The 13,950-nt window shown below is 41.5% G+C and overlaps 1 protein-coding gene across 4 annotated transcripts in view; it reads left to right on the top strand.

Moving 5' to 3' along the window:
- Nucleotides 1–10,645, top strand: part of CENPE (centromere protein E) — a 53,564-nt gene extending 42,919 nt beyond the window's left edge. For all 4 annotated transcript variants that reach the window (XM_069978397.1, XM_069978399.1, XM_069978398.1 and 1 more), the window contains 8 exons: nucleotides 727–927; nucleotides 2,335–2,538; nucleotides 2,646–2,758; nucleotides 4,637–4,734; nucleotides 4,823–4,979; nucleotides 5,722–6,224; nucleotides 7,494–7,571; nucleotides 10,150–10,645. In XM_069978397.1, coding sequence (XP_069834498.1) covers nucleotides 727–927; nucleotides 2,335–2,538; nucleotides 2,646–2,758; nucleotides 4,637–4,734; nucleotides 4,823–4,979; nucleotides 5,722–6,224; nucleotides 7,494–7,571; nucleotides 10,150–10,247 — 1,452 coding nt within the window. In that variant the 3' untranslated portion in view covers nucleotides 10,248–10,645. The remainder of the gene's footprint in view (nucleotides 1–726; nucleotides 928–2,334; nucleotides 2,539–2,645; nucleotides 2,759–4,636; nucleotides 4,735–4,822; nucleotides 4,980–5,721; nucleotides 6,225–7,493; nucleotides 7,572–10,149) is intronic.
- Nucleotides 10,646–13,950: the final 3,305 nt, after the last annotated feature.

Below are 13,950 nucleotides of genomic sequence, written 5' to 3'. Positions count from 1 at the left end.
TTTTATTTTCTTTTGTGTGTTAAATTGTTCTGGCCAATATAAGTCTTCTAAAATTATCTTCAAAATTGTCGGGAGGCGGCTTCTTTCCTAGACTAGACATGGCTTGAAGAGAGAACTGAAGCTCCTGTGAAGTTAGTGTGTACTTGCATACGATACATGTCATACCTCATACCTGTGACTAGATTTGCCTTAAATGTCTGCTTTGTGGCGTTTCCGGCCAGTGATTGGCTGAGCGGTCTAAGGTCAGACAGCCCCGCTCCGAAGCCGATGCGCGGGATCGGGAGAAGGCGACCTGCGCCCGGACAGGTAAAGTATGGTTCTGCTGAAATCGTCGGTCGCCGCCGCGCACCGCTATTCAACCGTAGCGATGCGCTGGTGGCGAACGACTATTTTAGGTCTGAACCTAAATGAACAATCAGCCGATGATACGATCATCGGCTGATTGTTCTCTCTATTCCACCGAGCGAAAATCGTCTGAATGGGGCAGATTATCGCTCCTGTGGAGTAGGGCCCTTACTGAACTCCGTGGACTGGGTGTGGGTATTCTGTTGTTACTACAGCATACCATTTGGCCAGTTTTCAACATGTACCATACTGATATAAGCCCTTTCTGTGCCTATTGCTTTAGCCTCTGTTGAGCATTATAAGGCGACTTTAGCAGATGCCGGTGCATGCACACGTTGCTGACTTGCTCAGCTTCATGAATTGCATGTCATTTCTTTACAGATGATTCTTCAGAGTAAAATAAAGCAAGAGACCATGAAGTATCTGAAGAGTTTGGAATTGGAATTACATGAGAAGAAGGAGAAAAACAAAGAATTGCTTCAAAGGCTTCAACAAATTGCACCGCCTGTCGTTTCTGACCTCTTAGAGGAAGAAAATGCACAACTACGAGAAACGCTGAAAAAAGTTCAAGAGGAATTACAGGTATTTTCCGTTCTGTGACATTAACTTTTAATGTGAGCGGGTAGTTGCTTCGCCATGTCGCACTATTACAACCCAGGGATAGCAGTAGCTGAGAAGCTAGGCCCACACCATTTGCAGTAGGTGTCTGCAGTAACATTCAGGATCAGGCTCTATGCCATTTCTATCCATTTAAGCCCCTTAGATCAGGGTTGGGTAACCTTCGGCCCTCCAGCTGTTGCAAAACTACAATTCCCATCATGCCTGGACAGCCGAAGCTTTAGCTGGAGAGCTGAAGGTTCCCCATTCCTGCCTTAGATGCTGCAGGCACGGTCTCCCATGCTATTGAAGTGGTTTTACAGATGCAGGGGTATACTTCTATAAGCTCATTAGTTCCCCAACATAGCGATTGCAAGGCCTAACGGCTTGCCCATCAGTAAAATGCGCTGTATTGCAGTATGACATGGTAAAAAGGGTTTACTGTGTTAGGCTATATTCACACTATGGAAAAATAACGGCCGTATTTCATAACAACGACCGTTGTTTTTACATAGTGTGCACATAGCCTTAAAGGGGTTGGCTCCTGATAGGCTGCGCAGGAACAGCATCCAGGGCAATTCACTCATTGCCCTTAGTTCCACGTTCTAAAAGGGATTGTCTCCCAAAAACCCATTAATGGCCCAAGGTAGGCAGTGTCCTCAAGGGGTTAATAAAGTTTACCTTGCAAGCTTTTCCTGAACAGTGAATGTGATTTAGATATGTCATCCGTGTTAGCATACACTCCTCCGGACTGTAATGTCATTGTTTTGTAGCACTGGAGATATCATTAAATGGCCTAGTCTTTATTCTTCTCATATGGAAGCTTAAAGGGATTGTTCAGCGAAAATCTTTTTATTCATATCAAGTTTTATATAGATCTGTAATTAACTTCTATTTAAAAAATCTCCAGTCTTCTCATACTTATCAGATGCTGTATGTCCTGCAGGAAGTGTTGTATTCTTTCCAGTCTGACACAGTGCTCCCTGCTGCCATCTCTGTCCAGGACAGGAACTGTTCAGAGCAGGAGAGGCTCTCTATGGGGATTTGCTGCTGCTCTGAACAGTTCCTGACATGGACAGAGGTGGCAGCAGAGAGCACTGTGTCAGACTGGAATTAAAACACCATTTCCTGCAGGACATACAGCAGCTGATCAGTACTTAAAGACTTGAGATTTTTAAATAGAAGTACATTACAAATCTATTGAACTCTTTACAACCAGTTGATATGGAAGAAAAATGTTTTCACTGGATAACTCTTTTAAGTAATCACGGGGGCTTTGCAATGCTTACTATTCAGTTCCAGTAAGTATGGAAGCTTTGTAAAATGCATATTTTCTGCCAAAGACATTTGTCAATTCCCTGGAGATGACTGCATTTTATTGGTGTTTTGCAGAAAATGAAGTCCCGGATGCGGGAATTAGAAAATGAACTGAGTTCAGCCAAAGCGGATGCCAGACGAAAGGAGCAGAAAGCAGCATTGCTGGAAGACAAGCTGCGCTCCAGCACGGCCGAGTCTCAGCTTTCTGAGATGCAGATTAAGTTGTCTGAAAAGGAGAAAGACATCCAGGCAGCATTAAAGGAAATCCAGATTCTCCAGGTCAGTTAGTTTTTTCAAGATTTATATTATGGCGAAACCAAACCTTCCATACCACAGTGTATCTGTCTTTAGACATCTGGTGAGTTAATGTTTGTTTCATTTTAAAGGAAAAGGTAACCAAAGGTGCAGCGCCATACAAAGAAGAAATCGAGAGCCTCAAAGATCAAGTTGTAAGAGTTCAGATGGCCAGAATGAAGCTGTCAAAATCTACAGACCAACAGTAAGTACCCAATGCCGGGTTTTACTATGTTGCATATATGAAAGAACATTATAATTATTATAAGCCATCGTGACTAAGTGTAAGTGAGCAAAATAGGTTGAGAGATGAGCTTTACGGGCTTCATACGAAGCTAAACCATCGGCTTTTGAATCACACGGTCTGCATACTCTGTAGGATACAGCCATAGGCTATGTTCACGCCACGTATATTTTCGTAAAACAACGGCCGTTATTACTGGAATATGCATTACCTTGCAGTCTATGGGATCCCAGCCAGAGCGTATAAACATAGTATACAACTCACATGTCAGTTTTCTGCGGCCGCTATTCGTTGAATAGTGGCCGCAGAAAACCCTGTCAGTGCACACTATGGAACGAGCGGCTCCAGCCACACGCTCCATAGTTTGCAGTGGGGAGTTCTGATGTGGGCGCACACGGATGCGCCCGCATCAGAACTCTGTGGGGCTAAAGATCATCTGGCCGGTACTGCAGTCTTTTCAGAGACCAGCCGGGTCACGGAACAGCCGGTCTCATACGTAATGTGAACATGGCCATAGGCTGTATCCATGTTTTGCATGTGGTCCTCTGGCTCTATCCACCTTTTCCGTGAAAGTGCGGGCAGGCGGCGGGATTCAAAAGCCGACCGTTAAGCTATGTAGGAAGCCTGAATCTCTAATCTCTAACTACAATTATAGCAAGAATTGTTACATCGATCAACTGTAACATTAAACCCAGCCATATATTGTGTAGCTCTCCTCCTCTTACTGCAAAAAACTTTAACCCTTCAGGACCATTTTTCTTTTTTGCTCTGACATTCTAAGAGCCATAACTCTCATTTTTCTATCTACAGAGCCATATTAGGGCTTGTTCTTTGAAGAACCAACCGGTCTATTACAGAGCACTGGGTGGGCATGAAGCACTGAAGACGGGCTGGCCATCAGTGTGATGATCTGCCCTCCCCTCTGTAACACAGCTTCATTAGAATCAGTGGAGCCACATCACAGAGGGGGGAGGGGTTTCAACACACTGGGGGCTCACCGGGCCGCCTCCAGTGCTTCATGTCCAGCCGGTGCTTGGTAACCAGGCCGCAGTTCGAAAAAAGAACCGTGGGACAGTCGCTTTAAAGTAAAACATAACTTTTTTCTGTTTTGAGTCTCTATGCTCCATGAGCTGTAATTGTTCTCTACCAATTGTTCTCAAAGTTTTATCTGAGATATGACCAATACAACACAATTCTTTTTGTTTGAATTTGTTTAAAGGAAACCTGTCACACGATGTGCTGGGTCTCTGCAGAGCCCCAGAACACCGCTTGACAGGTTCCGTTTAAAATACTACAATGTGGGATCAATACGGACACGCGTGGAATACCGAATGTTGTTGGGGTTTTTTGGGGGTTTTTTTTGGACATTTAAATGCCACAATCATTATTGCTTACAGCACTTAAATAGTCAAATGGCATCAGCAAGATCGCTGATGTCTGTTATCAGCAGCAGGTGTTCATTTACGTGGGGTAGTGCTATTGTGTGTTCTGATGTCTTTCTCTCATAGCCAACTGAATTTTTCAGGAACTTTTGTTGAGCCAGGCACTCATAACCTAGTCAGCTCACTTTTGGGTTTTTTTCTGGACCACTTTTGGTAGGTACTAACTGTTGTATACCAACAAATACTCCACAATGTCTACCATTTTGGAGATGCTTTGACCTTTATCTAGCCATAATAATTTTTTGGTCCTTGTCAAAGTCTCTCCTTTTTCAGGGGTTTTACCGATATGGCTGATCAGTGGCTGAATCCTTACACAACCACCTTGTGACCGCTGGTCATCTGACAGTGTCTCTTTCAATAAGCCAAACTAAAACCTATATTTTGGTATGTTCCCTAGAATTGTATCCTTGAAATCTTCACTAGATGAGAGCCAAACATACATACAAAAATTGAAAGAAAAGCTCCGGCGGGCACAAAAAGACATGGATACTACAGGTGTGTAAACGAAGTTGAACACTTTGCGGGGACATTACCTGATAATACCAGTAAAATATACACTAATTATGCTAATGTTTTCTTTTAGTTTGTTCTGAAAGTTCCAGCACCCCCCAGTACCCCCTGACATGCGGTGGCGGAAGTGGCATTGTACAGAGCACCGCTATGCTTGTGCTTCAATCAGAAAATGCTACTTTAAAAAGAGAAATTGAACAGTACAAGAAGAAATGTGAACAGCTGTCAAGGTATGTCTACTAAAGCTAATGATATAGTGATCTGATCTAGGCAAACCTAGTAGGAGGACCACAAGTCTAAAATATCCAAGCGATCTATAGGTCTGTTCCTAGTAATAGAGATACCAAGATGAAACACAGGATGTGGGAGGTGAGGCTTAGCGACTGTTATGTGGAGGAAGGAGGAGTCTGGCCTTTTGTATTTTCAGTATGTGAGCCAGTGTCCTCCAGAGGCGCCACACTATCCCTGAAAGGTAAATCAATGCTTTACTTTCATTTTGGCAGCAGTTCAGGGCTAAGTATACCCAGTACTTTAGTAACCCCTTCTCCCTCCACATGCAGTCTATAGTAGTGTGCCAGAGATTTTGTAATTTACTTGTATTAAAAAAAAGTCTCAAATCTTACAGTAGCTATCAGCTGCTGTATGTCCTGCAGGAAGTGGTGTATTCGTTCTAGTCTGACACAGTGCTCTCTGCTGCCACCTCTGCCAATGTCAGGAACTGTCCAGAGCAGTACAAAATCTCCACAGAAAACCTCTCCTGCTCTTCAGACTGGCAAGAATACCACTTCCTGCAGGACATACAGCTGCTAATAAGTACTTGAAGACTTGAGATTTTTAATAGAAGTAAATTACAAATTTTTGGCACTCTGGCACCAGTTGATTTGAAAGAAAAATTTTTTTGTGAACAACCCCTTTAAGTAGAACAAGCAGCTTGGTAGATTTTTCATTCTTTCTTTCTTTCCCTTTTTATAGGAACATCTCCTCTCATGAAGATGAACTTAAAAAGTTCAAAGACGGCTCCAAGGCCTGTTACACTACGCCCCCTAGTTCATCGCATCATGATGAAGGGATGTCTCATAGCAAAACAGACAGTTACAAGACAATAGCAGCTTCTCCAAAAAAAGAGATGCCCGTTCACCGCATTGCTTCACCAGGCAAAACTGGGATGCATGGAAAGTGCCCATCTCAGAATAAGACTGAGAAAGCTAAGTATCACCCAATGTCCCCAAGTAAGACAGAACGGCACAGTGTTCCTATTATGTCTCCAGGAAATACTGGTTTTAGTAGAAGGCATCCTGCTTCTCCTGTGAAGACTGGACCCTTGTTCAGCGCTTTGATTCCATCACCCAGCAAAAAACAAGCTATGGCAGAAAAAGAGTACTTGCCTAAAGATCAATTCTTCGATGGGAGGTCAAAATCTTTACCTTACTGCCCAAGCCAATTTTTTGATAACACTTCCCTTGGCACTTTACCAGGTTAGTTGTAACCTTGCTATTAAGATATGTTGAATGTAATGCTGCACACTACATTTTTGCAATCCATTTTTTTCATCAGTTTTTTGCAACAAAAAATAAAAAACGGATAAAAAAAAAAGTATTCCTTTGTGTGCATCAGTTTTGATTCGTTTTTCCATTGACTTCCACGATAAAAAAAAAGTATCAAAACGGATCCTTTCTTTAACGTACGCAAAAAACGTGTGTATCTTATTTTTGTGTCCATCAAAAAAATGGATCAGTTTGTTTTTTTTTGTTTTTTTTTTTTTACTATTATAATGGAAGTCCAGGGAAAAATGGATGCACACAAAGGCATCTGTTTTTTTCCATCCGTTTTTTGCAAAAACGGATGGAAAAAATTAGAGAGAGATTAGATCAATTTACAATAAAGGACGTAAATAACATAAAGGATGGCAGAACTCTTCAAGCAGGGGGGATTGAACAGGGTTGAATCTTTAACGGAATTACATTTTAATTACTGCAATGAAGTAATGCAGTAACACAAAAATGCTATGTGAATGCATGTGTGAACACTGCCTCAATGGTGAGATCTCTGGTGTTGTTTTGTTTTCTTTCTCCTTTCTCTCTCATTTTTAAAATAGATTAGATTTTACATAATGCATCGGTTTAGGGGTGTCAAACTCAGGCCCTCAAGCTGTTGCAAAACTACAATTCCCATCATGCCTGGACAGCCATGGCATTCCCAGGCATGATGGGAATTGTAGTTTTGCAACAGCTTAAGGGTCGGAGTTTGACACCCCTAAACCGATGCATTATGTAAAATCTAATCTATTTTAAAAGTGAGAGAGAAAGGAGAAAAAAGGAAGAAAAAAAAACACAACACAGAGAGCTCACCATTGAGGCAGTGTTCACGTTGCATTTTTATTGCGTTACTGCATTACTTCATTGCAGTAATTAAAAGGGAATTCTGTTTGACACCTGCGGTTTAGACCTATTTAAGGTTCATATATTTACATTGTGTGTATGCCCCTTCTTGAGCATGAAAAATAACTGTACAAATAGGTATAAAAATCACAACCATGACGTGGTTATCTACATACAATAATACTTAATTGTACAGTTTTGTTAACACTATTTTGGTTTAATTTTCATCTGTTCTACAAACCCCTACAATTTTTAGAAGTTCTAAATTTTCCATAAAACTATGAACCCATCCTAGAAAAAAAAAACCTTTAGTAATATTTCTGCACCGCAGTGTTTGGGGGCTGACAAGTTTCCTTTCTCCTGTAGGTACAGATTTAGGTGGAACAGCTACTGCAAGTGATGTGTACAACTGGTGGGATCGAAAAACTGAAAAGCCAAATGAAAGTAAGACATCTTAAGCTGCTTTATATACACCCTCATGAGGAAGCAATAAACCAGGCTCACTCTGTCTCCACTCAGGAGTGGACCAAGAAGTGAGGATTTTCTGCACCTTCAGGCTGTGCTGCAGGCAAACGGCCCAATTTATGTAATAGAAACTTATTACATATAAGCATAGATTATGAATGGGGATTGAACAGGGTCAAGTGTTTCCTAACCAGAATTCCCTTTTTAATTTCTGCAATGAAGCGATGCAATAGCACAATAAAAATGCAGTGTGAATGCATATGTGATTACGGCCTAAATGGTGAGGTCTCCAAGATGGCTTACTCGTCTGTCCCATGAAACAAATGACAGGCAGGTAGGGGGGTGCAGGAACATAATAAAGTATACTTACCATTCCTAGTGCCCCAGTGGCGCTTGCTTACTTATATTCAACAGCCACCTGTGTCCTGCAGCTCCTCTATCTGCAACGTCACATACCCCACTGATGCAATGGCAGATAAACCAATTGGTGACTGGGGAGGAACACAGCTGCAGTCACTGACTGGCTAAGTGGGCCGTCCATCAGTGGCGTACGTGATGTTGCAGCTGGAGTAGCCGGGGCTGTGACCTACACGAAACCTGGACTAAGAATTACTTCCAGCGGCTGTCGTGAGACCGGAGAGCGGCACTACGGCGCCACAGGGACTGGTAAGTATACATTGCTTATGGTTCCGCACCCTCCTGCCTTTGATTTGTTAGTTTTATGGGACTTCTTTAATGTATTGCTGGGGTTAGAAGACAAATTGATTAAGGGTAGCTTCACACATCGTATCACAGCAGATTTTAAGCTGTGGATCCTGTACATGTGAATGCACCCTTAGGCCCTGTTCACAAGTAGCAAAACCAGCGTGTTCATTCTTCAGTGCGGGGAGAGCAGCAGCGAGCGTTGCAGCATGGAGTGAGGGCTAAAGAAATGAAGTTGTCTGAAAACATGTGCAATATCAAGTGAAATGCATTGGATTACGATAAATTGTATTAACTATGTAATTGACAGATCCATCTACATCACATTCAGATGATGATCCTTGTGTAGAATCAGGTACTGGTTGTCAGATGTTTTTTTTGGTTTTACATCCTTTATGTCAAGACCCCAAGTGTTATACATGAGTAATGTGTGCCAACCTGCCTCCACCACCTGGCTCTTTAACGCCCCCGCTCAGCCAATCAGGCGGCGGGACAGTGCACAGATTATCTGAGCGGGGCATCAGGGAGCCACAGAAGCAGGCTAGAGCACGGATGGGGAGGGAAAGGGGTTTACATATTCGCAGTGGAATGTAAAATCTACTCAGAGTATATAAACCCATTGCTGCTGGTGCATATAAAATAAACATGTCATGCTTACCTGTCTGTGCTCTCTCTCTGTCCCCAGCTGACTGCAGAGCCTCCACTTCGGTGACAAACCCTGCTCAGCCAATCACAGGGCTGTCCCGTCTTAGTCAGTGATTGGCTGAGCGGGCTGTCACTCCCCAGATGAGGAGTTCTCAGAAATGGAGGCTCTGCAGTCAGTGGGGGGACACTGGCGACACCAGAGGAGGACACCGAGGGAGTGAGGACAGGTAAGCATTGGATGTTTTATATGTTTCACCAGTAGCAATATTATAATTAAAAAAAAAAAATGCTGACCGCTGGTCAACCCCTTTTTTTAAGCTTTAAAGGTTGCTAAACAAATACTTTCACATTTGAAATGTTGAAGGGGTTTGGTCTTGACATAAAGAATGTGATCACACTGCACACTTGGGGAGTACCTTACAGGTGGAATGGGGTTCATTACATCTTGATGCACAATTTTATTCACTTTACTGATTACAGGAATGATGTGTAGCTCAGAAATGTAAGATGTGTTACTGCTAGAGATGAGCGAACCGGGTTCAGGTTCGAGTCCATCCGAACCAGATAGTTCGGCATTTGATTAGCTGGGGCTGCTGAACTTGGATAAAGCTCTAAGGTTGTCTGGAAAACATGGATACAGCCAATGACTATATCCATGATTTCCGCATAGCCTTAGGGCTTTATCCAACTTCAGCAGCCACCGCTAATCAAATGCCGAAAGTTCGGGTTCGGATGGACTCGAACCCGGTTCGCTCATCTCTAGTTACTGCATGTTCTATCGTATGTATGCCAACAGGGCGTTCACTAAACAGAACAAACTAAACTAATAGTAAATAGTAGTATCACAGCGTGGTGTTTGGGTATAATGCGAGATGGGAAAACTGCACAACTTTTGGTATTGTACGTAGCTTCTTTTCTGGTGTATTTCACACTGTAAATCCTGGCAGATTCCTACAGCTGTTTACAGATACACTCACACACACACTCACACACACACACACACACACACACACTATTTTGTTTAATTTTCAAGTATTCTACAAACCCCCACAATTTTTAAATAGAAGTTCTAAATGAATTTCCGTAAAACTGTGTAAACCCATTGCGGGGTTGGGCTTAGTAATATTTATGTTTTTGTTTTTTTTTTGTTTGTTTTTTTCTCACGACCCACTGGAAATGTTTGGGGGCTGACAAGTTTCCTCTCTTTTAGATACAGATTTATATGGAGCAACTACTGGAAGTGGCATCAACAGCTGGTGGGATCAAGCAGGAAAAACTGAAAATCCAAATGACTGTAAGACATCTTAAGCTTTTTTTTTTTTTTACATATGCCATCCCAAGAAGAAAAGGAAGCAATAAACCAGACCTATCAACCAAGATACATTCTGCTTGTATGACTGCAACACTGGCTAGTAGAACAGAAGTTTATGGGCACAACGATGGCTACAATAACTAGTGACTAAAAAAATAAATTAAAAAAAAGTTTTTGTACACTGTAACTGAAATGTTTTTAGAAACTAATCAAACTTTAAATATTGTTTTAAGTTCTTAAATATTGGAAATATATGTATATAGATCTTCCACATGGATGGGGTATTCATGTTTCCTTTCTCACTTTCATCTAAATGTCTACTTGTTCTCACGTCTATTTATTGTCTGATTTTAATGTTGTCTGTCCACTCAATAAAACCTCAATAAATATTGCACCTGGTTTCCCTTCTCATTTTTATCAATTTACTAAAAGGGAAATTCTGAAGGATGTTTTGTAAAAGGGCCACCAGATTAAGTTGCATTATTTACTATACAGTCTGGCTGATGGGCATAGATTTAAAGGGGTTGTCCAGCAAAAACTTTTCTTTCAAATCAATTAGTTTCAGACAGTTATATAGATTTGTAATTTACATCTATTTAAAAATCTAAAGTTTTACCATACTTATCAGATGCTGTATGTCCTGCAGGAAATGTTTTTTTTTTTTTTTTTTTCCTTTTCAGTCTGACACAGTTCTTTTTGCGGCCACCTCTGTCCAAGATGGGAACTTTCCAGAACAGGAGAGGTTTTCTATAGGGATTTGCTGCCGCTCTGGACAGTTCCTGTCTTGGACAGAGGTGGCAGCAGAGAGCACTGTGTCAGACTGAAAAGAAAACAACAATTTCTGCAGGACATACAGCAGCTCATAAGTATGGGAAGACTTGAGATTTTTAAATAGAAGCAAATTACAGATCTATATAACTTTCTGAAACCAGATAATTAGAAAGAAAACTATTTTTGCTGGACAACCCCTTTAGAAAAACTTAAAGAATTAGCACAGTAAGGGGGCTGTAATTTAATTTAATATATATATATATATATATATATATATATATATATATTTATTTTTTTTTTTTTTTTTTTTTTTCAGTACAAATTATGTAGTTTTACAGCTAAATCTGCAATTATTGCTAAAGCTGCACCATTTTTTTCAGAAAATTCCTAGTCAAAAAATTATGTAGCCGGATTTGCACCAATAGCGGAAAAATTGTGCAATTTCTGGGCAGGAATTTGAGGTAAATGGCACAACTAGAAAATTTCATCAATCACTGTAAAATTGCATAATTTGCAGCCAAAAATGGTACAATTTTAGCAAGATTTGTCCAAATTGTGGTGGTTTCATTTTTCTTTTACTATTTTTTGTAAGAATTGCATCATTTGCTGTAAAATTTGACTTTCACGCAACTTTTTCTTTTTAAATTTAAGTGCATTAAAAATATGTTAGATATTAATGCCTGTCGGAATATATGCAGTGTTTTTAATGATTGGTAATGATGATGTGTTTACACAGATATTTATCTGACAGATTTTTGAAGTCAAAGCCAGGAACAGCCTGTAAATAGAGAATAAGTCATAAAGGAAAGATTAAAATTTCTCTTTTTCAAATCCATTTCTGGCCTTAGATTATCTGACAAATTGTCTGAAGCAATCTGTGTAAACGCACCATAAGGCTGCGTTCACACTACGTATATTTCAGTCAGTATTGCAACCAAAACCAGGAGTGGATTAAAAACACAGAAAGGCTCTGTTCACACAATGTTGTAATTGAGTGGATGGCCGCCATTTAATGGCAAATATTTGCTGTTATTTTAGAACAACGGCTGTTATATTGAAATAATGGCCGTTATTTACTGTTATATGGCGGCCATCCACTCAATTTCAACATTGTGTGAACAGATCCTTTCTGTGTTTTTAATCCACTCCTGGTTTTGGTTGCAATATGAGGACCACAATACTGACTGAAATATACGTAGTGTGAACGCAGCCTAAGGCCGTGAAATGCATGTAACGGACATAAGGCCCCTTTAACAACCGTTCCTCTACTGCAGGGGAAAGATATCAAGGTCTTTTCACACAACTCCACAGCAATAGCCTTGATCAACAGGCAAAGAAGTACAAGTGTAATGCTGATGTCCCCAGCATTCCAGATTTCCTTTTTTTCTTGGCCTTTAGGGTATGTGCACACTAAGGAATTCTCACAGATAACTTGCAGTGGGTTCCGCCGCCCATCGCAGTGTGCTCCGGCTTCACGCTCTGCTTGTCCTATAGGCTCCATTCTATGCTCAGGTGGATTCTGCCGTCTGCCCAAAAAATGGACATGTCTCTCACGGCATCCTCTGCTACTCTACCTCAACACAACTCTACCGACACAACTATCTCCTACACTGCACTTATCCTACAGATCTGGTTGACCTATGTTCAGAGATCAGGTCATTCATCACCACTTACACCGCAACCTTGGGACACTTCCCCTTTCTGTGGGTGGCGGGTCCTACTATCCGGGAGGGTCATTACACCGCTCTGGCCACCTGTGACTATATCATCTGTGACACTATCCCAAGGGACCCGGTCGCAATCCAGCGGGACACCGACCACAGGGGTAAAGGGTACAACCGGGCTTACACCCTAAAAGCAAGAGTGCCATCACACCTGTGTGCCCACCAGGCACTTGTGTCATGTGGCAATCCATTAAGGTCTGGCTGTATCTGGACCATCCACCACGGGAGTGGTGTCACACTACAACACCCAGCAAGTGACTTCACCTTATCCGACAACCCTTTCCTCAGTCAAGTGATCTCCACTCTACAAGCCAGCAGGAAATCGGTCACGTCTAATATCAAATCTAGAAACTGAAAGTGTTACCTGGTCCTAACATCTCTGAAACCGGCTACCCATAAAGGGCGGGTTCATACTGAGGAATTCTTGCGGATAATGTCCGCGGAATTCTGCTGTCTGTACGCTGCAGCTCTGGGACAGTCAGACGTGTTCAAGCTGGAGGCGCACTGCCCAGGCCCTGTGATATCCCTTCTCAGCCTCTTTTTGGTAGATACTAAAACTTTCTTCTGGGAACACCCCATAAGACCTGACATTTTGTCAATGCTCTGATCCAGTCAACAAGTTGTCACCCTAGTCAATACATTTTTTTAGACCCTAACTTCAAAAAGTGACTGCTAACGTGTCTGCAAGAATATCATCGTTAATTATCATTCATTGTGTAAGCAGAACGTGCAGCCGATAACAATGTATTTTATGCTGCGTTTACACGGAACGATTATTGTTCGAATTTTCGCATAAACGATCGCACTTGAGCGATAATCGTACCGTGTAAACACAGCAAACGATCAAATGAAGAGCGAGAAATCGTTCATTTTGATCTTTCAACATGTTCCTAAATCGTCGTTCGCTGAAAATTCGAAGATCGCTTTCACCGATTTACCATATGTAAAAGATGGGCTTAAGTGATCTTAAAAATGATCGAAATAACGATTTTTCTTACAAATTTTCAAACGATTTTTCTGACGATTTATTCGTCTAAGCGCTGATTGTTATAAAAACCAAATCGTTGCTTTAAAATCATTAAACGATCGATTGGGCAATTATCCCTTTGTGTAAACGCAGCATAAGGGGAATCTGTCAGCTGTAATTCACTTTCCAAACTGCTGAGGCTGTTAGATAGCTATTAGCTCAAGGAGACACTTGGCA

The sequence above is a fragment of the Dendropsophus ebraccatus genome, chromosome 7 (genome assembly GCF_027789765.1).
Source record: "Dendropsophus ebraccatus isolate aDenEbr1 chromosome 7, aDenEbr1.pat, whole genome shotgun sequence".
NCBI lineage: Eukaryota > Metazoa > Chordata > Amphibia > Anura > Hylidae > Dendropsophus > Dendropsophus ebraccatus.
Note: the sequence above shows the minus strand (reverse complement) of the source record. Positions and strands in the feature narration are given on the sequence as shown.